General features: G+C 40.5%; 1 protein-coding gene across 1 annotated transcript; it reads left to right on the top strand.

Annotated features, from left to right (window-relative positions):
* The first annotated feature begins 1,327 nt into the window (after positions 1 to 1,327).
* Positions 1,328 to 25,876, top strand: arrdc1a (arrestin domain containing 1a). Its single transcript, XM_078250314.1, has 8 exons — positions 1,328 to 1,511; positions 4,295 to 4,405; positions 6,278 to 6,328; positions 13,664 to 13,818; positions 17,204 to 17,386; positions 19,541 to 19,717; positions 22,778 to 23,300; positions 24,663 to 25,876. The coding sequence occupies exons 1-8, from the start codon at positions 1,394 to 1,396 to the stop codon at positions 24,698 to 24,700; spliced, it is 1,356 nt and encodes a 451-aa protein (XP_078106440.1). The 5' UTR covers positions 1,328 to 1,393; the 3' UTR covers positions 24,701 to 25,876.
* The last annotated feature ends 451 nt before the right edge of the window (positions 25,877 to 26,327 follow it).

Here is a 26,327-nt window from a genome sequence, read left to right on the forward strand (position 1 = left end):
ATTAATGCACTATAGCAAGTGCATGCTCTGAGCAATACTGTAAGAGATTTGTGTATCATTCCTCATTGTTGGAGAGGGATTACACAATTGCCTCAACAGTTGATATAGCATGATAAAGTTCCCTTTACTGTGCCCTTCCAGTAGAGGAAATCGTGACAAAGTGCCCCCAATGGTGGTCAAAGTGCCCTTTGGGGCAGTTGTTCCCAACCTTTTTGGTCTGAAGTACCCCCACAGCCCTCTTGGATTAACTCACGTAGCCTGTCATCGACACCCGCATGTATGTATTAAATGTATAACTATTCATTATATAAAAGTGGATATTGTGAACTGTCAATATTAATGTTGGTTTGGTCAGAAATGGTACTACTACTACTAAGCAACTACTTGGTGTGAAGCTGAATGTTTCAACCCTTTATCCATTAACATTACTTGCTTTACTAACAGTTCAGCTAACTATTTTAACAGTTTTTCCATTACTTTAGCTAATCATTTGAACTTTAGTTTAGTCCTTTTTTTTGGCTACCTGTTTAAACTTCTGTGCTTGCTTGCTAACTAGTTTTCACACACTCTTACATAACTGCAGCACATAGTGTTCATGTGTAACAGTTGACTTAATGTTAATATGTGGATATAATTGAATCAAATGGTAATTCATATGTTTTCAAATGAGTTGAGCTATACAGTTTAATCTTTCCATGTACCCTCTAGCAACTGCGGAAGTACCCCTATAGGTTACATGTTGCCCTGGTTGGGAACCACGTGCTGCACCAAATGGTTGTGGGAAAAAAATGAAAATACGTCACCAACCATATTACTCTCGGGGGTCGCGACTTGTTGGGCCGACCTCTAGCTCACAAGAGCGTGCGGCCCATGTAGGCTGAGTCCTCTGCAGCGGCCTGAGTTCGAATCCGACCTGCGGCCCTTTGCTGCGTGTCATCCCCCATCTCTCTCCCACCTTTCCTGTAGGCCTATATCCACTGTCACCACAAATGAAAGGAAAAGCCCCCACAAAAATAATCTTAAAAAAAAATAAAAATCGGTTTAATCTGTCACTGGAAGGGCAACAAGATGCAGTGCACTAATGGGTGTCCTTAAAGTGGAGAAAAACAACATGCTGTTGCCCCACCGCATGTAGCTGGTAGCCTACCCTTTTTTATTTTTTCAACATGTTTAGGGGCAAGTTGGCAACATTCATGCCTGAGCATTTGAAAAATGATAGCCTATTACACATCACAATTAACAGTTTTCAACGTGATGTCAATATAAACACATGTATCAGACATTTTGGAGAGGTCCGTGACGTCACGCGAAGGGGCGGGGATAGAGAGTCGGAAATGCTCACGTTGTTTGTGCGAACAGGTGAGCTTCAGTCTCGCTGTGGATCGGGGGAAACATGGGCAAACTTCAGGAGTTTGAGATCAAGTTTGACAAAAACAAAGTGGTGTACACTCCGGGTGAGTCTATCTCTGGAACCGTGAGATTCAAACTGGGACAGCCGCTGCAGTGTAAAGGTAAGAGTCTGCTAACACTGCGGTTATTCCGCCAACATTTGCGCACCTGTTGGTCAAAAGCCGCCGTCGCTAAACAAGGAAGTAAGGGTTTTAGCTGAGATAACATGGGCTGTAAATTAGGCCTCTCACACTATCATTCTACTGTGGAAATAGTCTATGTTATATGAAAATCACTTTAATGTTGATATGATAGTCTCTGGTAGTTATGGGTTCAAAGTGGGCTTTTTATGGCATTGTAAGTCATTTCCTACAGCACTTCACTATAATGTTTCTGTAATATTCTTACAGATTGAATCTGGGTTTCAGTGAGCGATTTGAATGGGACATAATAAAGTAATAGGTTGATTTTTCTTTCAGTACCATAACCCTAGAGACAGCGCCATAAATGGGATTTGTTTAAAATACTGAGATCACGAGTCTCCCCTCCCACAGAAATATTTGACCACACACCAAAAATAAACTCCTACCTTTTTTATTTGCAGTTCAATATTTTTAAATGGTAAATTCACTCAATTAATTGTTACATAGTCTGTAAAAATCAGATCTCCAAATTTGATACATGGTTTTCACTGGACAGTGACTCAGCACACTGTCAGAAATGAAAAACAATTGGTGGGAAAATAATGAAACTGTTATTTAATGACTTACAATCTTACGAAATGATATTTAATCTACAAACCCCAATTCCAATGAAGTTGGGAGGTTGTGTAAAACGTAAATACACAGAACAGAATACAGTGATTTGCAAATCCTTTCCAACCTATATTCAATCAGTTTGAACATTAAATATCTTTGTAGTGTATTCAGTTGAATATAGGTTGGAAAGGATTTTCAAATCATTGTATTCTGTTTTCGTTTATGTTTTACACAACGCCCCAACTTCATTGGAATTGGGGTTTGTAAGATAGAAACTTGAGAGAATGAAATGAAATAAACTAAATACTGGAATCGGCCGATAAAATATCCACCAATATAAAATGTAAACTCCCTTCAGTTCTGAAAACCTTTTTAAATTCCCAGGAAGAAAAAAAAAAAATCAGAAGACATGACCTCAATGATAACTTCAGCCTGACCTCGAAGTGTTATACTGTAGCCTATATTCCTTTCTGTAACCTACCAGTATACTAGGCTATATGAGCCTACTGTAGTTCTTTGTAGAGGCCATACATCAGTGCTTATGTGGTCTGTTGGTTTGAAATCCAACGTCTTAAAGCTTGTGCTTTTTGTGTGATGCTTGTTTATACCAGGCATTGACATTTGCGTTTACATAATTGCATGAACCATGTTTCTGCCTTTACAGTGGTTCTACTCATTGACTGCTGCTCAATTCATATCTGTCGTATGCCATGCACAGTCCAGCCATATACTAGGTTTCAGCCTAGTCTTGTTTAACATGATACTGTGTATGTGCTGGAGCCTGAGTGCCCATTTCTCATAGGCTTTAGATCATTTTTAGTACTTGCCTACTTATTAATTATCGAAGTTATTATGTTTCTCCTTGAGGTCATACTCAAGTGTTCTCTCTCGCTCTCTCTCTCTCTCTCTCTCTCTCTCTCTCTCTCTCTCTTGTTTTGTATCTGTTGACTTGCTGAGAGCAGCTTTTATGTGTTTGGGTGTTTCTGTTTGAATGACAGTGCCTCCAGTCTGTGTACATTCCTTCCTTCAGGTAGAGCGGGTTTGACTGTCAGCTTTTAAGGAAACAAACTCTCTCCCCTTGCAACAGTGTGAATCACTGATGGGTTATTAAGCGGGTTGGGCCCTGAGGCGTATTACTGGGCAAATATTGACATTGCATTTAAAATAAAATATGTCATTGTGGTTCACTTCGTATACAATGGGTATGATGAGGTTACTAATGGACTGTAAAGCATTTGTATTTTTATAGTGTTTTAGACTGAAAAGTTTTTAAAATTTTGGAAAGTTAAAAAAGCATTACAAATGTGTCAATGTGGATATATACTATACCTGCCCACACTCCCATTTCTCCCGGGTTCCGCCTGTATTTTAACCCTTGTGTAGTCTTCCCCGTCAACTTTTTGTTTTTCTGGGTCAAAATGTAAAAAAAAATCCAACGTTTTGGTCGGCTTTTTCGTCACTTTTGTCACTTTTTTCGAAGTTTCTGTCAATATTTTTCTGCGCTTTTTTGACGTTTTTTTTTAAAGCTTTTCCCATGTCACTTTTCCTGACGTTCTTGAAGATTTTCCCTGACATTTTTGTCACTTTTTTCCGGACTTTGTCACTCTTTCCGATGTTTTTGTCACTTTTCTGTGCTTTTTCTGACTTTTTTTTCATACGTTTTTCAACGTTCTCTAATCAACTTTTCTTTACATGCTATACATTTGAATAAAACACCCAAATTCAATGAAAGTAGTGAACTGATCATTTATTTAACTTATGAAGAGCGTTGTATGGAACCATCCACGTGATTTTGTTTTAAAATGTGGTTGAAAGAAACCCACCTTTCTGATATAGAAACTTTTTGCATTGCCCTCAAATATAATTTTATATTTATAATGAATAATCATCATACACTGATCCATACATTTTGTATGTTTGTCTGATGTCACCCAAGTTGATTGTCTAAGAAACGCAATATATACACACACACAGACCCACACACCAGAGAGGTATGATTGACTAATTGCATTATTTGCTTTTGAGAAGGGTTTTTTGCTGCAGCTACTTAAAACATTTTTTGTGTAATTGTATGTTGTTTTAAAATGTTAATCACAAAAAAAATTATCTGTGGCTAAAACCTAAAGTCTGTGCATTCTTATTTACAGCAATCAAAGTGAACTGCAATGGTTTCTGTGGCATCACCAGTAAGATAAATGAGACGGCATGGTCTGAGGAGGAGCAGTACTTCAACAGTACCATCTCTGTTGCAGACAAAGGTACGCTGCCGAATAATTGCAATGCTAACTACAAAACTGATCCAAAGAGTTATTGGTTTTCCTGTTATCAGTATCTGATAGGTGCAGTTTACCACATCAAAGATCATGTAGAGACAAGTGTAAAGACACAGATTAGAGAGCTCTATTGGCCTTAGAGGGTAGCATCGTTTTTTTGGACCATATTTTCCTATATTTCTGTGTCTCAGTGACCGATGGCAACAACAATCTTTGAAATTGGTCCAGTATTACGTGAGACTGCTGTAGTGGGCAGCGGCGAAACAAGCTGCAATACAACATTAATGGGCAATTGCACACCTTCAATTTACGTCTACAAAACAGATTATTATTCTAAGTGTCTGACAACATTATGGAAATGATCCATACAGAGGTCAACCTTTTTGTGAAAGAGTAAGATCTGTTTTGACACTTTTTTTTAACATGAAACATCCCTGAAATCACAATCGCCAAACCCACCAGACTCCATTTAAATAAACAGTCATTTTATCATCGTAAAATGCAGGTTCAAAGTCGACAGAAATAAAATAATCAAAAGCCATCTTGGTTCGTCTTTCCACTGTTCCAGCAATGACCACTCTGGTTTGGTTAAAATTAGTCTAGACGGTTCATTTACCGGATAGTTTGCCAGATGTCCCTCCCCTTCCGCTTTCTTTGCGTTGCCATTCTAAACTCTGGTCTTTTTGGTAAACAACAACCATAACCTCTGGGCTAGCAAGCTACCCGCTGAAAATGACAAGTTTTGAAGAAAATTTGGATCGTGCAACAAAGCTGGCCTGTTTGGTTCTTTCAGGGAATGAGTGTAAAGATTTACAAAGAATATGTTTACGGCATTTATTCTCTAACTGGGATGTTTTGGGGCCAATTGAAATACACACGGTGATACACTGATAAGAGCAAATTGCGTAATGTATGCAGCTAATTTAAATAGCTCAAGTTACTGTATTGTGTGAACAGTTAACTTCATTAAATATTTTAGGTGGCGTTTTCTTTAGCAGCGTGCAACTGTTCCACCAAAACAAGTTCCTTCCGAGACCTATGTACAGATCCACCGTCTTTGAGACAGGAGATTAGCGTCGCCCAAGGCGATTGTGATTTGTTTAAAGAAATGCAAACAAGCCAGAGCGTTTTTTTTTGTTTTTTTTTCTTCTGCTATCAAGGAGTGTATGTGTGGAGGGGCTACCCTTACTCCACAGCGCTGTGAAGATAGGTCTGGCAATACAAGACTAGGTTGAAATAAACCCTTAATACACTCATTTGCATGTGGAAATATGCTGGCTCTATACACGCTAAAAGTATTGTTTATTGAAATGGAGTCTAGTGCGTTAGGGAAAACAAAAATAATCTTAAGGACACTTAGAATAACAACCTGAGCCTGTCAGTGGCCAAAACAGCACTTTTTGCGGACAAAATTGCTGATGCACATTTGCCCAATAGGGTTACATCGCGGCCCGGTTCGCAGCTGCCGGTTACAGCGTACTCGCTCAATACTGGACCAATTTCAAAGGTTTTTGTTCACATTAGTCAGTTAGACACAGATGCATGGGAAAATAGGTTGAAAAATAACAAAATAAACACTTGCTTGTGAGTTGGTTTACCACAGAAAATGTCACAATACGCAAGATGAAAAAAAACTATCCACACACTCAGATTTTAGACACCATTTCTCCCACGATGTAAAGATAAAACGGTGTGGTAAAAATAATTGAAGTACAAAGAATGTAGTAGTGAAGATTTCCATTTTCCACTGTGGATAATGCATGCAGCCCAGAGGCATATCTGCTGGTGGGAAACAGCAGGGTGATTGGTTCAGTTTCCACTGACAGATGTTATCTGTGCTCTCTGTGTCCCGTACAGGAACCCTGCTACAGGGAGAGCAAACCTATCCCTTCAAGTTTTTCATACCAGGTAGGAGCTTCGAGCGATGAACACTTGGTGGGTGTGGGTGGGTGGGTGTGGGTGGGTGTGGCTGTGTGTACAGACAGACATGTCCTGGCATGGTGATATTTAGCCAGTGAGGACATGGCTCTTATCCCATCATTCACTGGGGCTTATGAGTGTTGTGTGAAACATTGCACTGGTTTTCAGTAGTGGTTTGAACCTGCACCTCTTATTATACAAAGGCAGTACTTTGAACTTGACAATTGTAGGTTCACCATTCAATCTGTTACACTTTTGAGCCGCTCTAATCAATAATTTTTCTATTAACAATGGATCCAATGACCATGTGTAATGTCAGCTCTACGGAACTTTTAGCCTATAGCCTGATAAATGGTTCTGCGTTGAATCTACGCCGGAGGTACATGTAAGTACTTAGTACTTACTTAGTAGATACGGACCCTATGCCATAGCCTGACGTGCACCTCCCCAGAAATGTAATTTTATGTCGTGGCTGCAACAGCTGTGATTGGTCCGCTTCGTCGTGGCTCGATGGCGTCGCATTTCCTCCCATTCGTTTCCAGGTTCTCCTCTGTGGACTAGGGATCGACCGATGCTGTTTTTTTTCAAGGCCGATATGAGATTTTGGAATGTTACAAACTCCAACACAAAATTTTGTTTAAATGCTTTAAGCAATTATTTAATACATTTAGAAACTTTCAACATAATACACAGTAAAAGATAGTTAGTGTTGTGGGCGGGACATTAAGTCTGACTCGGTGGTGAGTGAAACCGAAGCAGAGGGACAGACACAGAGCTGTAGCGGAACCAAAGTAGCACACTTTTTAATTAATTAACTTTGTCGGTTATCAGGCAAATAAAACGCCGATCTGCAAACTGCCAAAAAACGGCCCGATAATTGGCCGGGGCCTATAATCGATCTATCCCTACCGTGAACAACATGAAATCGAGGAGAGGGTTAAACTTTTCTTGCTACAGCTTTCCGAGCGTGATCAGAAAGCACAGTGGAGACACTTTGTCGGTACTGGCTCAGGAGCTAATCCTAGTCACTCTCACACTCACCGCAAAAAACCAAATGATACATCTCAAGGGGTTTATCCTAATAAACACATTTGAACACACATCTCTCCCCCTGTTTTAATGTATATGCTGTTTTTAATGTTAAGCACTTTGGGTTTACAGCTAATGAAAGGTGCTACACAAATAGAATTGCCTTTGCCAAACATACCGGCTCTGCCATTCTCTTAAAGCGATACGCTAGATCGACGCAGACACACCTGTAAATACTCACAAGTGGCATAGGCCACTTATGTAGGCTACACCGTAGGCTCTGTGTAGAGCCTATGTCGTACTATGAATCAGCCTTATGTCAGTAACAATATTAACTGTGGGGTAATGAGGGCCAGCGTAACTGGAAGCATACTGTACATTCCTGCCAGGTGGCTCCACCCACTCTGACCTCAGCATGGGAGAATAATTGGAATTTATTTTTGGCTGAGAGTAAGGAGCTCTCAGGCTCTCTCCCTAGGACACACCTTTGTTTGCATTTTGAACCACCCTAGCCAGCTAGCGTCCCAACTAGGGTAGTTTTTGATTATTATTTTTTTCAGTTACCGTGAGATTTTAAGACTTTGGGTTAGGTTAAATGAAAACCCTGTTAATCTTTAAGCTGACTCTCTTTGATTGCTGCCCTACCATTTTTTCCCCCCTGTCATCAGCCCAATCCTGTTACATAGTGTACTCACCAAGTTAATTACTGAGATCTGACATCACTAAAAAGGCGTGACCAGAGGACTTTACCACAAAACAAGTTCGACAGAGCCAGGGTTTCTCTGCCTTAGCTGGCTTGACAAAGCCTGAAGCCCTAATCAGAGATAACCGTATTATTAGTCTTGCTTGCATTGTTAGACCTATCTCCACAGCGCTGTGTCAGTGCTGGAGTAAGGTCTGGCTACACCGCTTATCTATTCTGGGATAGAAGGAAAAAACACCCTGGCTTGTTTGTATTTCTTTAAACTAATCACAACTGTCCTGGGCGGCGATAACCTCCAATAGCTGTGATAGCGAGAGGGGAGGGTCACAGCTTTCTCCCAGCAATGTAGATTCGTTGAGCCAGACTACTATATTATTAATCAGTATGATGTTCACATTTAGTTTGACGTTTACTTGCATATGAAATGTGGTAAAATTCCTTCAAGCCATAGTGTTACTACTTATTACGATAATGTTATTGATCCTGATTTGCTGACGTCCGTTTTACACTGCTGGTATATTGCAGCTATAGAACACCGATTTTAGAAATTTCATTTGCTTAGTCTATTGGTATTTATTACAGATAATATTCAATCAATAAACTGAATTTCTCTTTAATTTGTCAAAAACTAAAGCAAGTTCCACGTCTCCTTCATTATGGGACAGTGTCACACCTCTTGAGTATGACATTTAACTCTGCTGCATCAAGTTTATTCGAGTGTAGAGCTGTAGAATGAGCAGCTGTCACGTTAGAAATAAACGGTCTGCATTGAGCTATAAAATAAATATTCATTTATGAATCTACACAATAGTAATTTTCTGCTAGCATTCTCTCTTGCCTTAGTAAGCGGCATGCGATCGGTTCATTTTGTGTGTAGAAGATTTAAGATTATTTTTTGGGGGGCATTTTAGGCCTTTATTTATATAGGACAGCTGAAGACATGAAAGGGGGAATGACGTGGAGCAAAGGGCCGCAGGGTGGAAGTTGAACCTGCGGCCGCTGCGTCGAGGAGTAAACCTCTATACATGGGCGCCTGCTCTACCAGGTGAGCTACCCAGGCGCCCCCTTTTATGAGAACACGCAGAGAGCCTGAAGAAGAACGCCTTCAGGGTTAACGTAGCAAGTTGATAACCACGGTCGTAGTACCTGTTCTCTTTGATTTAAGGCTTTAGGTAGAGGTCTGCATTGGGATTGGGTTCCCACAGGACACAACACAAATCTCGCGGGAGTGGGCAGTTTTAACGCTGCTGCGGGTCGGCGCGAGCAGTGCAAAAATAGACCACGGGTCCCGGGATTTAGGAGCACTGCTCCTGATCAGTGCTTTAAAAGGCTGTTTTAAACAGTTCGCCTAACTAGGTTTTATAAGAGAACTGAACACACACAGAGCATTCAGTGGAACACCAGCCAAATGCTTCATTAACACTCCTCTCTTTCTTCCCGGGGCTCTCCGCCCCGCCCGTCTCTCCTATGGCAACCTGAGGGATACAATCAACACAGACTAACATAAATTATGTTGCAGGGCTTTAAAGGACAGGGAAACAAAATAAACAAAATAGGCGTCCTCTCTCATTGAAAAATGAAATGAAAAAAACTGAAATTGAAATGTGCAATTTCACATCCTTTTGGACATTTTTATTACATATCTGTGTCTAAAACATTGGAAAAGCTAGAGCACATAATAAATAAATAAATAACACTCAAAAAGCTTAAGGACAATACTTTCTAAAGAAGTCCACTGGGGACCAACTACAATTATTAGATCTAAGAAAAGCCATTTGGTTAGTTTTGATGCTCACATTGATTTTACATTCTTTCGGCTTAGGTGGTGTACAAAACAACTTGGGTGCTGCACCTTAAGGCCGTTTTATAGTCGTGCGTAGAATTGACGGTGTACCCCCGCAGACCCCTCTGCGTCTACGCTGGACCCTACGCTGTAGCCTGACGTTGCTCGGCCGTGGCTTGGTAGCGTTGCATTTCTCCCGACTCATTTCCTGGTTCTCCTTCTCCATAAACAACATGAAATCAAGGAGAGGGTTAACTTTTCCTGCTACGGATTTCCCACCGTGGTCAGAAAGCACAGGGGAGACACTTTTTGTTTCTCTTACTATGCCTCTAGAGTCACAACTTGCTCCGAAGACAGTTGCCGTCACCCTCTCACTTTCTCCCTCGCTCTATCACCCACTCCCCCCCCCACACACACACACACACACACACACACACACACACACACACGCCAGCTCGAGGCACACACCAACGCACAAGTAAACGAAGAGTTTCGCGATTGACCCTTCGGAAACCACACACCCCCTAGCGTTCTGGCGGTGAAATGCACCGCAATGCAAAGAAACGCGTTCAACCCCGACACAGAACTCCGAAAGGGTCACGACGCGTGCTGGTGGATGCACTATAGGTGATGGTTTAGATACATGTGTTCACACCTGCCGAGTGATGTAGCTGAATTGAAAGTATTTGGGGGAAAAAAAGATTTATAATCAGTTGTCACAGTTTGCCGTGTACAGACACACTTCCTGTTTCAACTTTGACACTGTACTTACTGTAGTAATTATTCCTGTGCAATGTTTTTTTTTTTTTTTTTTTTAACCAGCATTTTGGCGCTCTCTCCTGCAGTTTGACCTCCGAATACAGTGGTTGAGATACAACAACCTGTCTGATCCTCCTGCTCCTGTTTGTGTTTCTTAACCAGGCTCACTTTGTTGTAGTGATGCCGCCCAGTGTTCCCAGATCTCAGCAATTGCTTTGGTGAATACAATGTGTGTATAACTGAAAGCAATGATGTATGAACATAAGACCCAAGTTGTACACAACCTGAAATTTCCTTCCAGTTTATAGTTTTTTGCTGGTGCTACTTGATTTCCTTTTTATATTATGTGCTATTTTGTCCATGCTTTTTTAATGTTCAACCAAGCGGAAAAATTGGCAGAATTTTGACATGACATTGTATGTGACTTTAGCCAGTTGTTTCAGAGTTTTTACTAGGGCTGGGTATTGCCAATGATTTCCTGATTTAGATTTCGATTCACAAGGTCCCGATTTGATTACATCTACGGTTCAATTTAATATCTATTAGGTTAGAGAAATTTCAGTTACAACACCAATTGTGCTTGGATATAGAAGAGATTCTTAGAGAACTTATGCTGTAAATTTGTACAAGCAAGAAGCAACCCTCACATATGTTTTATAATACACCAGGTTAATGTTTACATTAAGAACTGACCCACAAAAAGTGTATGGTGGGTTATACATCCATGGTAAAAGGAATATTTTAAAAGTTTGACTTCGGGATATTATTTATTATTTTATTATTATGATCCTCATCCTCATCACTCAAACATAGAGATTTTATTTGGAGAATCGATTATTTTCACCCAGCCCTAGTTTTTACATGGAAGAATCTCCCTAAAACACCTCATCTCTTTTATTAACAGTTATTGCCAATGTTTAAAGTGTTACTACTTTAACCCTTAAAAACCCCTTAAAAAAAGTTTCTATATCAGAAATTTGGGGGAGTTTTTCATCCAAATTGTCACAAAAAATAATTTGGATGATTCCATACAATGCTCTTCACAAGTCAAATAAATGATCAGTTCACTACTTCCATTGAATTTGAGTGTTTTATTCAATTTTATATCATTTGAAAAAAATGTGTGTGTGTATATATATGTGTGTGTATGTATGTATATATATATATATATATATATATATAAAAAAGAACATTGAAAAAAAGTGACAAATGTCAGAAAAAGCTTCAATAATGTGGGAAGCGCAAAAAGTGACCAAAAACTTGGAAAAAAGTGAAAAAAACATCAGAAAAAGCGTCAAAGGTTTTGAAAAAGACAACAAAAACGTTGGAAAAAAAAAAACTGGAAGTGCTCGATGGCAGCCCTTGGTGACAATTTCTCAGACTGGATCTTTATTATTTTAGAGGCACAGAATGAGAACAATTATTGTAGAACTGCAAAGGTTAATCGATTAATTGATTAGTTGTCAATTTTTTACTTAATCAGCAACTATTTAAATTGATTAATCGTTATTTATTTAAAAAAAAAAAAAAAAGTCAAACTTCTCTGATTCCAGCTTGTTAAATGTGACCGTTTTCTAGTTTCTTCACTCCACTATGACAGTAAACTGAACATCTTTGAGTTGTGGACAACAAGACATCTTTCGGACGTCATCTTGGGCTTTGGGAAACACACAACACTGATCCACATTTTTCACCATTTTTCTGGCATTTTATAGATCGATAAAATAATTGATAGATTAATCAACTATGAAAATGACTAGTTGGTTGCAGCCCTAAATTCTTGAAACTGTTCCAAAGTAGAGCATCAAGATTTGTATCTGCCACCACCACTACCGGCCACCTGATGTGTACAGAGGAATGTCAGCAGCTGTCAGTTTGTTCCACTTACGCATTACATTGCAATCTGTGAGAGCACTCCCTGATGACATCATCAACATGAGTTTGTTATCCTAAGATACGGAGACAATTGACTATGAAATATTACCTAATTTTTCTAAAAATCTGTTTTAAGACAGTGAGAAAGTTAAGTCGAATCATGAGAAAACATTTTCTGTGTCTTATGGTAATGAGATTAGAAAGCTGCCCTAATGTCATGTGATGTCCTAAATGACATTGTAACAACTCTGCACACTTTAAGTTTGTATACACAAACAATTAAATCATTTTTTTTTTTAACTTTGTTGGCGTTTTTTGGCACAGTCATAAATCTTGGAGAACAGTACACCTTGTCCCTCACTTCATGTCTAGATACTGTTGCCATGGTTGATTATGATGGGCACTGAAAAACTCAGCCAGCCTTAGCCCTTGTAAGGCCACTCATCTGCAGGCGGTAATTTTCCCAGGTAAAGCGTTCTCCGCAGTGTGACGTGGAACACCACAGAAACTCAAAAGCAACCCAACCAGTCGTTTAGCTGCTGTGAATCTAAATCTGCCATTTGAAACATCTGTGTGTGTGTGCTTTCACTGCTCCCTGCAGGTGTATAACGTCTCTCTCTCTCTTTCTCTTTCTCTTTCTTTGTGTGTGTGAAGATTATTGCTTTGGTAGCCAGACAGATTCTTTTTAAGAGGATGGAAGAATGAAGGGGTGCGTCAATCCAGGAAATGTTAATTACAGAAAAGATTATTGCTTTGGCAGTTTGCCTTCATTTGAGAGTGTAGAGTCCGACACTGCGGACACCGCTGTAAGCACTTCTTTCCAAGTGTTGTTTGCATGTAAACGTCAGGAAAATAACATTTTGTCATGTTTTGAAAGGTGATGGAATAGGAAAATCTGTGCCTGTAGAGCATTGTCATAGTATATAGTGTGAGCAGCAATTCTCTTCTATGATATAAAATGGTCAAATGCCGTAATTCAGTTGCACAGTTATCGTAATTCATTAATTAACTAACTTTTTAGTGAGCAGCCATGCAAGTCTTAAAATCCAGTCAAATAGATAAAAAGGCAAAGGAAAACTGTACAATAACTCTTCTATTACAAACATTGTACATTACATACATTGTATTTGCTATATGTGATAAAACTAATACATATTTGACTTCTTTCCCACAGCCTCTGCTCCGACATCTTTTGAAGGCAACTATGGTAGGATCATTTACAGAGTGAGAGCTTTCATTGACACACCACGATTCGCCAAGGACTACAACACCGAGAAACCTTTCTACCTGCTAAGCCTTCTAAACCTGAATGAAGTGCCAGACATATGGGTGAGACGCGATTAGGTGTGTGTGTGTGTGTATATGTTCAATCCTCGACTGGTTAGACCTGAACGAGGCTGATCTCGGTCTTTAGCAGGGACGTCACTAGGATTGAAAGACGGGGGGGGCTTAGCCCCGAGGCTACGCAAAACTTTCCCTTGCAAAATCTTACTTACAAACTCTAATGTTAGCCTTTAGATACATCAAGGCTGCATTGGGGGGGGGAAATTTACTTAGGCCAGACTGTGCTCCTGCTGAGTTCTTCTTTAGGCTTAAAACTTAACCGCTATCTATCTGCCCGTGTAAATGTGTGGTAAAGTAATACCATACCTAATTCCTCTCTCTATTAGATGAGTTGCAGGTCAAAATAAGACTATTTAATTACTAGGGGTGTAACGATACACGTATTCGTATTGAACCGTTTGGTACGAGGCTTTCGGTTAGGTGCGCATTACAAACCGACCGATTCGTTGGACTAATCCTATTTCATTTTTAGAAAAAGAGCTTAAATTGTGGCAAATATAATGTTCTCAGTGCCGCTGCACTCAACAAGGCAGCCCAAATGACGAAACGGGCAACATGCTACTCCAGTCAGGCATGATACGCTGAACTAGCTCGTTGCAATATGGTTGACAAGGATTTAAAGTGTTTCTGAATTTAATAACCTGATGGCGAGATGAATCAAAGTTCTAGTATGTATGTATGTATGTATGCTCATATATAGCCTAGTCTACATTTAGGCAACATCTACATACTTGTTTAATTTATTACAGCAAAGGAATGCAGAAAGTTAAGTTGGTCAGAATCAAGCATATATAATAAATATCATGAAATAATTTAGTTTAGGCTATGCCTTGGTCTCTCTCTCTCTCTCTCTCTCTCTCTCTCTCTCTCTCTCTCTCTCTCTCTCTCTCTCCTAAAATATCTTCCAGTATTCATTTGTTCAGTGAATTGAAGGGTATACTTGTATAATAGCATTAACAGTGACACTATGATATTTAGGGACAGATATTGTTTTAATACTATAGAGAAAGCAGGCTATATTAATGGTAAAGAATAGAGAGCTCGTTTACACTAGCTAGACTACTGTTTTCTATAGCCAACAAAAATATTCCTTTATCTTTACCTCAAGTAAGTGTAGCTGAAGTGAAGCAAGTAAAAGTCATTAACAACAACTTACAATTTCACTCTCTATCACTCACTGTGTGTGCGGTAGCAAGTCCAGACCAAAGATTTGCGACGAGACAAGATAAATCCTGCAGCTACTTGCAACACACCGGTCTGCAGCATTCTGAAAACTGCCAGTTTAAACCAATGAGAAGAGACAAGACGGTGTATCATCTTCATAGCCATTGACTCTTTGTACTTCTGTCTAACTTTCGACTTTCCGGCTTTTTTGTAGCTGGATATATTATTTGTTGTTTCTAATTATGAATTTGGATAACGTTGATGATAGTGAGATACTTGCTACAGTTGCATTTCGAGTGATAAATCGGCGAAAACAACATTTTATTTCTCTGATTTACTGCTGTGTTTTAATGCTGCCTGGCGCGCTCTCTCTTCACCTCGCTCGTCCACATACCGTTACCGTGCAAGCGGCTGCCCGTAAGCCTCTCTCTAAAACACTGCCATTTCGACCAGTTGACAGTTCGTGAAATAAAAATAAAACAGACTGCAGTGCACGACGACACCAACAGATGAATGGTGTAGGAAGATTGATTCCACGTAGTGAGTGATACAGAGTTTTAATAATTATTTTTCTTATTATTATTTGGGGGGGGGGGCTTCAGCCCCCCTACAATAGGCCTAACGACGTCCCTGGTCTTTAGAGTTAAAAAAAAACACACCAACATTGTTTCTTGTTCATTTAATTCCTACATCAAGACAAATGTAAAATCTGTGACCGTTTATCCATCTGCCCAGCATAGGGTGACCAGATTTCCCGGAACTAAAACCGGAACACTTTGCGCGTGACCGTAGTGCTCGTGCACGCACACGCTTTTTAACATGAACATAGAGACATAGGTCAGACATAGACTCAGACAGATTAGGCACAATTTTGCCAACAGCACAGGTAGGCCTACTGCTCACAACATAATATCATAATCTCAGGTATCTCAGTTAATATTCATGAATTTTCTTGGTATGTAGCCTACATATCTAAGAAATGATGTTAGGACATTGAGTGAGTTTTGTGTGGGACCAAATTTATTTTTCAGAATTAAAGCATTCTTTTGGAAAATGCACCCACTGAACTTTGGAAAAGGTATTTTTCATTGGATGGCACTAAACTAGATAGATAGATACATACATACTTTAATTCATCCCGAGGGAAATTTTAGGCATCCAGTAGTTTAGACAACCATAACACAACAAACACATACATATATCTCGCATACATAAAAATCACTCAGAAATTTAAAGAGTTAAAGGTGCTAAGGTAGACTGTGCAGTGGTGGTAGTGCAAAAGAGAACAGTGTAGGGATTGATCAGTGCAATAGCTTATTATTAACTATGACTATGAAAAGACAAGAATGTAAACCTAATAAATTTTAATTGCTTGACAGAAAAGAAATATATACGTTAAGAATAATGTCTGCCACTGAACACGCTCCTCTGTTTAAAGAACGTGCTGTGTAGTGGGTGGCGGTCATTCTCCATGATCGCCAGCATCCTACTCGTGGTCCGTTTCTCTGCAGTTGTTGTGAGTGACTCCAGCTCAATGCCGACAACAGAGCCAGGTTTCCTTACCAGCCCGCCAACGTCTCTCTTCTTAATGCTGCCTCCCCAGCACACCACAACATAAAACAGGACACTGGTAATGACTGACTGGTAAAACATCCAGAGAAGCTTACGGCAGACATTGAAGCTGACCTCTTCGGGAAGTAAAGCCGACTCTGCCCTTTCCAATACAGCGCACCTGTGTTGGCTGACCAGTCCAGTTTGTTGTCCATGTGTACCCCCAGGTACTTATATGTGCTGACCAGCTCCACATTGACCCCTTCAATGGAGACTGGTGGCATACAGTGGGGCAAAAAAGTATTTAGTCAGCCACCAATTGTGCAAGTTCTCCTACTTAAAAAGATGAGAGAGGCCTGTAATTTTCATCATAGGTACACTTCAACTATGAGAGACAAAATGAGAAAAAAAATCCAGAAAATCACATTGTAGGATTTTTAATGAATTTATTTGCAAATTCCTCGGGAAAATAAGTAAGGACTAGCTAGACCCTCCTCCGCAGCACTGTGGAGGGAGGTCTGGAAATGCGACACTATCTAACTTGCAATGTAACTCAGAAAGAAAACAAAATAAATATATTTAAATGTTCCTTTAACCAACGTGTATCAATGTCAGTCTTGATAAATCCTTTGATGTTATTTCACTGCCCATGCAGGGAAGATGTTCATCTGCAGTGACGCAGCAGTTCACCTACATGCTGGTAAAAACCGGCACTGTGGTCATGAAGGCCCAGACCGACATGAAGGGTTACACACCAGGCCAGATCATCCAGGTGTTGACCAACATCCACAACCAGTCTGGAAAGACCACAGGCAACATGGCAGCCAGCCTGATGCAGGTAAACACTTTTTCTGACCAAACCTGCGAAGAGCAGGTTATGTTATGTGGTATGGTATGTTCATACTTGTGTTGGTGTCTGTGTCGATCTCTTAAAACAATCGCAGTGCCGGCATGTGTGTGTGCGTGGGGAGTGTGTGGTAGAGCGAGGGAGAGAGTGGCGGTGAGTGAGCTTCGGAGCGAGTAGCGACTCTAGAGTCATAGTGAGAGAAACAAAGTGTCTCCCCTGTGCTTTCTGACGACGGTGGGAGATCTGTAGCAGAAAAAGTTAACCCTCTCCTTGATTTTATGTTGTTTATGGAGAAGGAGAACCAGGAATTAAATAGGGGGAAATGCGACGCTACTAAGCCACAGCCAAGCGGACCAATCACAGTTGTTGGGGTCTGCGTCGCTGCGAGGTGCACGTTAAGCTACGGCTAGGGTCCGTATCTCAACGTACCTACCCTTGGCGTCGATTTATTATATTGATTTTATTTGTAAAACTAATTCCTATTTATTTACTTTATTTTTTTATAAATATATTTTTTTATTTATTTACTTGGAGCATTTTGTTATTTATTCAGCCCAGAATAAGCATTATAGGAGCATTATATTATTCTTCACTCGAGCTTCTGCGCGGGAAAGTCACCAGACGCCACAATCTTCGAGGAGCATCTCGCTGCAGCCTGCGGGAAGGCCAAGTCAGTTTTTTTTTTTTTTTTTTGCCTAAGTTACTCCCCATACGCTCGAACGGACCAAGACGGTAGCGAATCTGTTACTGTGCAGGTAATATCCAAGGAGCATCTCGCATGATTGTGAACCTACTGAACCAGACTGAGAGACCATTTAAAGGCTCAGGAACCCTTTGCAGGTGTTTTGGATTAATTAGCTTATTAGAGTGGGACACTTTGAGCCTACAATATTGAACCTTTTCACAATATTCAAATTTGCTGAGGGTTTTCATAAACTGTAAGCCATAATAATCAAAATTATAACAAATACAAGCTTGAAATATCTCGCTTTCCATGTAATAAGTCTATATAATATATTAGTTTTACCTTTTATGTTGAATTAGGGACTGTTCGTTATTTATTTAAGGGGCCACCGGAGGAGTTTTGGGACCTTTAGCCAAAAAAGGCATGACCCTCCCCCAGCAATTCCTTCTGTACTGGTTTGCGCTTGGCAAATATACAGATTCCCATTGTTTTTTTTAAAAACAATGACATACGTGACTAAACCTCTACATTCTCATCTGACGCATCACACTCCCCTGTTATGGTGTGGTGGCCATTTCAGTAGATTTACTCACTAACATTGTTGTGGAAAATAAGCATGGAAACTAAATGCAAACTTCCTGCATTACTTCAAATACTAAGTTACTCCTCTAGTAAACTAGTATTCACTTGAAATAAAACTATAAAATATTGAGACCATTCAGCAAGGCACTCTGGGTAACATTCAACACAAAAACTGGTTGCTATGGACTCGTCACTAGGCGTCATCTACTTCGCCGTTTAAACAAAGTGGAATAAACATATAAAAGTCCAAATCTACACAAAACCCGCAATTAATTAGTAAGCTGACATCAAATGTGGCATTTAGGAAACCTTTATTGCAACCTTGGCACGGTAAGATGTCCAGACATTTATTTTCGTTTTTTACATCCTGCTGCTCCCATCGTCAGCCAGGAAATACTTTTTTTTACTAAAGCAGTATATGAAATCAGATGTATTACCTACCACCATTTAGTTGCTTTGTGTTATTATTTATAAAAAAAACTACCAGGCTGTCTTGGTCCGTTCGAGCGTATGGGGAGTGACATAAGCAAAGAAAAATGGCTGCAGCGAGATACACTTGCAATCTTCTGAACACAGCCATGCTGAGAAATACAGAGAGAGTTGTGTGGAGCTGATAGTCTTAATTAACTTTGTAGCAACTCATTTGGCAATGGCTTGAATGTAACGGACGTTCATTAATATTAAAAAGTTACGCACTAAAGTTTCTAGCGCTCTCGGGTACCTAAATTTGGCACCGTTTGAATTAACGCGAATCGGTCCTCGGTAGTACCAACGTAATTCGGTCGGTACCCCAAAAAGTACAGAGTTCGGTACCCAACTCTACTATGTAACGTTACTGAGTCCAGTTTATGAATCTGCATGTCCACGTGTGTTTTCAGAGAGTGACCTATGAGACGAAGAGGCCCACCTGTGACGTGAGGACGATAGCAGAGGTGGAGGGTGGTGTGGTGAAGGCTGGCAAGGAGATGGAGTGGAAGGAGCAGATCATTGTTCCTCCTCTTCCTCAGTCCTCCCTCGCTGGCTGTGAACTTATCAAGATCGAATATTATGTCAAAGTAAGATAATATGATCATCCTCTGTTGCACTTTCACCAGTATTTTCTCGTGAAGTGGTCCTGTTTGTCATGTTTTTGATTGTTTGACTCTTTTGACAAAGAGTAAACATTTGACATTTTAAGTGACATCTATCATCACAGCTCCTTTCAGTCATACACCTCCCTCTGTAAATGTGGAATTTTGGTCTCATGTCTGAATACCCTACCTCAATTTAACAAAAAAAGGTCACAATGATAATCTCGACTAGGCCTGTAATATTTCTGTGATACACGGCACAAGTCTGAACGGAATGCATTACATTAAGATAAATGTAAAACGCAAAAATTAATAAAACAAAAGCCCTCAAAAAAGAGGAGGGGGTCATTATGCCGCGTTCCATTTACCTTGGAACTCAGAAGCAGGAGCTGGGAATGACGTCATACCCGTGTTGAATGCGTTCTAAAAGTCGGATTTTCATTGTTTTAATTAGCTCTAGTCCGGTTAGCTATTGTTAGCAATACAAGTTGATAACAACGTATTACGCCGTTTTTTGTGCATGCAAACAGCGTAACAACATGTCCACAGATAGAGGTTGAACATGCCTGTGTGAACGACTGATTTAGTGACACAAATTAGACAGAAGTGCTTATAACTTTATGGTACTGCAGCTTTTCACAACTGTTGATACAGGGGGCAGCCATGTTGGATTTTGAACTCGGGCTACTGCGAGGTTGTACGAGTTCCGAGCTCGTAAATCTGAGGTCAGGGGGGCGTGTTTACGAATTTGACCTCGTTAAAACGAGGCCGCGTTCTATTTACCTCGCAAGTGCAGTGCAACTGCTTAATCTCGGGAACCAGCTGCCAAATATTACGCGAGAATTGTGTCTCTGGGTTTAAAGTATTCCGACACCGTGCCGGATCTCCGGTGTGCGGCCGTGAGGGAAAAAAAAAAAAAACTGGGAACTTGCATGCGGTTTATTATATTCGAGTCAATGGATTTCACCTACCAATCATATGAGAGGAAGGCAGCTCTAACTAAGGCAGGGCTTAAATACTCAGGCCTAGTGCCTGATTTGACGTATGACTATTTTAGGGATGGGATTTGTTTTTGATGCGCTGTATTTAACCAATCATCGAACTTCCACCTACCAATGAAACGAGTTCTAGCCATTCAGATGCAAAGTAGGGCGGGTCTTTGCCGAAATGCGTAACGCCTTGGTAACGCGGCAAAAAAAAATAAATGGGGCCAAAGTTTATCAAACTTGGAGCATGTAGATACAGCTTTAGTTGAGAAAGGAGTTAAAAACAAATGGCGCTGGGCATGAATAGAGGACAAGAGGAAAAGGGTGGAGACAGGAAGCCGTTTAGCACTTGTGTCTCAAACTGAGGGAGCCGGGTGCTTGCTTCTGCAGCGCATGTTCAAGGAAGACACTGTACGGCAGCAGCGATAAGACAGTGCTTGCTAGTCACAAAGCTTCGGTCCGTGCACTCTGTCGTACGAGTACATTACAGGTGTCATGCCAAGGTACTTATCCCCGCCAGGATTTGTATCCCCCTGGCCGCGGGAGCGCGCGTGCACTCAGAGCGGAGTTTAACTGCTGTACTTCGAATTCACCTCTTAAATGGAACAAATAGCGACGTGGAAGACTCAACAGGGTTTTCCGTAGTAACAAGGGTCTCATTTATCTACATAAATACGTTTATTTGTCTGTTACATTAAGGCGACGTGTGAATTGTTGAATGCGTCGTTTATTATTGTGGCTTAATCGACAGTGTTTTCCAAAGTTTCCATATTGACAGGACAGACCCTTTGCATGTTAGGGGAGAGGATACACATATCAGGTGAAAAACAGCCCGATATAATGTGTATCCCCTCTGTAACTATTGCTAGAAAACAGCAGACATCTCCATATTATCTCAGATTGTTCACTGTGACCTGGTGAACACTGAAAATAACACACATGAGGACAGGACATACCCTTTGCATGTTAGGGGAGGGGATACACATTATATCAGGTGACAAACAGCCTGATATAATGTGTATCCCCTCTGTAACTTTTGCTAGAAAACAACAGACATCTCCATATTATCTCAGATTGTTCACTGTGACCTGGTGAACACTGAAAATAACACACATGAGGACAGGACAGACCCTTTCCTTGTTAGGGGAGGGGATACACAAAATATCAGGTGAAAAAACGGCCTGATATTTTGTGTATCCCCTCTGTAACTTATATGGTAGACAGGTGAACAAAGTCATATTAAACTAAATGAAATTAAAACAGAAATCACATGAGAGGGCAGGGAGGGACGGGTTAGCAAAGACGAGGAAAAAATATTGTTCATAAACCTGCATGACTCACATAGATAGTCCTATCAGTCGGCCTATGTAGCCAAGGTGCATGTCAATATGGAACTTTGGAAAACGCTGTCTATTAACCCAGACAGCGTCTGGGTTAATAGCGTGGAAAACGCTGTCTATTAATCCACAGTACTAAACGACGCAATAAACACATCGCCTTAATGTAACAGAAAAATAAACGTATTTATGTAGATAAATGAGACCCTTGTTACTATGGAAAACCCTGTTGAGTCTTCCACGTCGCTATTTGTTCCATTTAAGAGGTGAAGTCGAAGTACAGCAGTTAAACTCCGCTCTGAGTGCACGCACGCTCCCGCGGCCAGGAGATACAAATCCTGGCGGGGATAAGTACCTTGGCACGACACCTGTCGGCAACAACAGCTACCGCTGCGACTGCGCCTTCACTGACCGACCCTGATGCCAACAATACGTGTGTGCACGTTCATAGCGGAACACGATTTGTCATTAACGATGGCCACTGTGTAAAAGCTATCTGAAGCCCAAACTGCCTTGACAAAGCTGTCTGTTTGGAATCAGCATGGCAGTTATTTAAATAAGAAAAACAACCCTTTTTTCTGCTGTTTAACTCGCAAAAGTGTTATGAGTTATGAGTTTGGGATTCTGAAGAATGAAAAAGAATCAAACACAAGATTATGTTGTGGGTATAAATTCTGCATATAAATATATAACATTCTCTTTTTTTTCGTCTGATTAATCAGGTCGGTCTAAAGTCTCCAGACGTCATGTTGACGTTACCCATCCACATCGGGAACGTCTCCCTAGACAAAAAACTGCAGCCTTGCAAAAAAGCAGCCACTCCCTCCTCTGCCAAAGCTGAAGACACACCAGCATCGGCCTCTACGCCTGACACCGCCATGCCCCCTCGCCCTACCCCAAAACCCGCTCCCCGCCCCACCGCTCGCTCCAGGATGTCCTCACTTAATTCCCCCAGCGCTCCTCCCGCTGACTACCACCAGGGAGCAGAGGGTGGGACACCGATGAACGATGGCTTCCCTAACAAGCGCCAGTCTCAGCTAGTGTCACCCCACGCTTTCAGCTATGCGCCCGGCCTCTTTTTCCCCCACAACCAGCAGCCCAATGGGCCCAGCACTGCACCCAGTGGGCCTATGTTCAGTGGGTCCACAGGGGCCACAGCACCTTACCCCCCTGAGAACGGCGCTAGCTCAATGCCGACACCACTCATCCTGCCTCCGGACTACGGCACCTCAGCATATCCACAAGGTCAGTTGGCACACACTCACTCGGTACCATGCAGGCTCAGGTCATGAATGCAGACTGGATAAGGACGTACGTAGAGAAGAACAAGGCCGTAATTTAGGATTGATTTGAACACTTATTCGCCATCGTTAAGGTTGCTGAACCCTGGAGCCCTTCTGTAATATTAGAAAACTCTAAAGCAGAACCAGAAAACCCAATACATTAGAAATGTCATGTTGCTCCATTATTTCTGAGATCAGGAAGTGTCGACGAGTTTCAGATATTCTGTCCAATAGAGAGGCGACCGTTTCGACCGTGTGACGTGTGCTTACAATGTTTGGTGCGTTTGACGCAAGTGCAGTGTGAAAGCAAACCAAATGAAAAATGCAACAAGGTACAACCCCCCCCCCCCACATGATAAAGGGGTTTGGATAAAAGCCCTACAGTATATAAATGCATCCCATTCAAAATCCAAAAATAAAAAAATTAAAATTAAAATAACACACCCTATATTTTTGTTGTACTGCACATTGCTGCAGCTCATCTTTTCACCCTGCGTGTTGAGCTCTCTGTTTTAGCTACAGAGTGAGGCATCTCACTTCTGTTCCATCTTTGTTGAGAGTCGCACATGCGCAGTACCTAGGTAAGGACTACTAGCTAATCGAAAGCAGAGTATGAGTGCATGCCACGCTAGCAGCTAGGCGAGCATTATTACGTGCGTTACAAAGTGATAAAGGAAAGGGAAAAAGCCAAAAAGCATAATATGAGCACTTTAAATGCTTTAAGCAATTATTGAATAAATTGGAAACTTTGTTTAACATAATATACAGTAAAAGAGAGTCAGATAGTGTTGTGGGCGGGACATTAAGTCAGACTCAGTGGTGAGTGAAACCGAAGCGGAGGTAATAATAATAATAATAATAATAAATAAGAGTAATAAAACGCTGATACAGATAATCTGCAAACTGCCAAAAAACAGCCCGATAATTGGCCAGGGACGATAATCAGTCTATCCCTAATGCATATTTAACATTATCTGTCAGAAAGGATTCTATGAAGAAAACTAAAAATAATTTCAAGTAGGGTTAGTGCATTAACAATACACAGGTTTACATAACATTTCTACTTTTTGACACTACCATTATAATGGAGAGCAGAGTAATCGTCATTTATTTACAAGGTGCGTGCGAGCGTGCGTGGGAGTGATCTGTCAGTGCCTAAAAATTTAAGAATTGCCACTCACCTGCATCACCAGCTGATGACATCACATTTGGGGTGTGTGTGTGTGTGTGTGTGTGTGTGTGTGTGTGTGTGTGTGTGTGTGCGTGCGCGTGCGTGCGTGCGTGCGTGCGTGCGAGCTGACCTGACGGTAACTGTCTGTTACAGAGGCACCTCCTTCTTATGATGTGAGCTGCAACACATGAAGTGGATAAAGAACCAGCAACCTTCCACCAGAATGGCGATCAGTTCACTCTGATATGAAACTAAATGTTGTCCTGCCATTTAAAAAAGAAAAAAAAACTTGGTATTATGAGGGTGTTTTATCTTTTCATAATGTAACTCTGCTGCCCCGTGAAGTACCCTCACTAATCTAACGGGAGTTATTCTCTCCTTTTTGAACAAGTCCATATCTGTCCTTTTTTTGGTACTAAGTGAAAGGTACACTTACAGTAACAGGAGTCATGTTCTTAGTTGTGGCTTATTTAGAAATCCCTCAGATGGCATCTGTGATGTCAAGGTTGAACGTTTTATGTATGAAAGCCTGTGCAAAACAAACCCATCTCCTCTGGTATTTTGTCCAATATCCTCATTTCTTTAGAAGCCAAATAAGAAATTATGTTTTTTTTTATTATTATTGGAAACGGGTGAAATCATCTTTATTCTTCTGGCAAATTTTTCATTTAGTTTGTGTTTGAAATTTAAGACTGGATTAAACACTTTATTTAGAAAGATGCCTTTTAAATGTTGATGATGATAATGAACAATCCCGATATTGCTGTTGCAAGTTGTCTACATATAGCTTTTTATATAATGCTAAGAAGATTAGCCTCTTAAGATTTCTTCCCTTTTATCATTTGCGACATTCATGTTCTTGAACTGTTTTAAAATTACTGTTATTATGTTGACTTCCTTCAAGAAATGGTGATGTTTAGTGTGTTCTCTGCCCTGCTGAATGTCTGTTGGTTCTGTATATGCCATACATCCCTTCTCCGTCTCATTGATTGTATTACAACAGTTGCGCAATAATGCAACAGCACTGTGATTTGAAGTTTTCTTTGGTCCTTCCTGATGTCGTTTGCATCCTCTATCTTAATTATAGAATTTTTGTGAATAAGCTTAACATTTTTACATTTTTTTTGAGACATATTGTATACATATATTATTCATCTTTATTTGACAGTGTAGTAATGGAAGAGAGAGAGAGAGAAGGGTATGAAGGCCAGAGTTGAGGCCCGGACGTTGTGGTTATTTGGCATGTATACAAATAAATGTGCTGTAACCACTCAAATACCAAGGCTACCATTTAATATGTATATACATATTTATTGTTTTGAGTGTTTTCACCTGCTGTCTGGATTTTAATAAATTTGTTAAAACCACTTGCGTCAAACTGTTTCATATGTCTGACTCTGGCAGTGGGAGGTTGTTTCTGTTCTTATTTCATAAACGCCCAATTCTGCTTTCGGATGCCGTTACATTAGTTGTAGCTTTTAAAGGGATGTAACCTTCCTAATTGATAATGTACATATTAGTAGCATGTCTGTACATGTTAAGGTTACTTGATTGCAAAAAATAGTGGTTGTGTTTGCCAAGAATGTGTGTAGAATTGGAGAGGATTTTTTTTCATGTAAGAGAACAGACTCAAACCTCCAATACTGCCTGCTGGAAACATAAAAAAACTAAAATCAGCCTGTAATATCACTGATGGGTTTCATACAATCAATGTAACTAGAATCGGAATCAAATGTATTTGTAAGTATACAATAGTATACTGACGCCTGAAGGAAGTACTTAACAGTTGTCTGCAGCGCTCAAAGTACTTCCACAGAT

The sequence above is a fragment of the Sander vitreus genome, chromosome 5, assembly GCF_031162955.1.
Source record: "Sander vitreus isolate 19-12246 chromosome 5, sanVit1, whole genome shotgun sequence".
NCBI classification, from domain to species: Eukaryota; Metazoa; Chordata; class Actinopteri; order Perciformes; family Percidae; genus Sander; species Sander vitreus.

Bases quoted from the DNA above. Each gene is read 5' to 3' on its own strand.
- arrdc1a (XM_078250314.1), top strand. From the start codon at position 1,394: ATGGGCAAACTTCAGGAGTTTGAGATCAAGTTTGACAAAAACAAAGTG. The intron at 13,819-17,203 runs GTGAGACGCGAT...CTGCCCATGCAG, and splicing joins ATGAAGTGCCAGACATATGG to GGAAGATGTTCATCTGCAGT. The intron at 23,301-24,662 runs GTCAGTTGGCAC...TGTCTGTTACAG, and splicing joins CACCTCAGCATATCCACAAG to AGGCACCTCCTTCTTATGAT.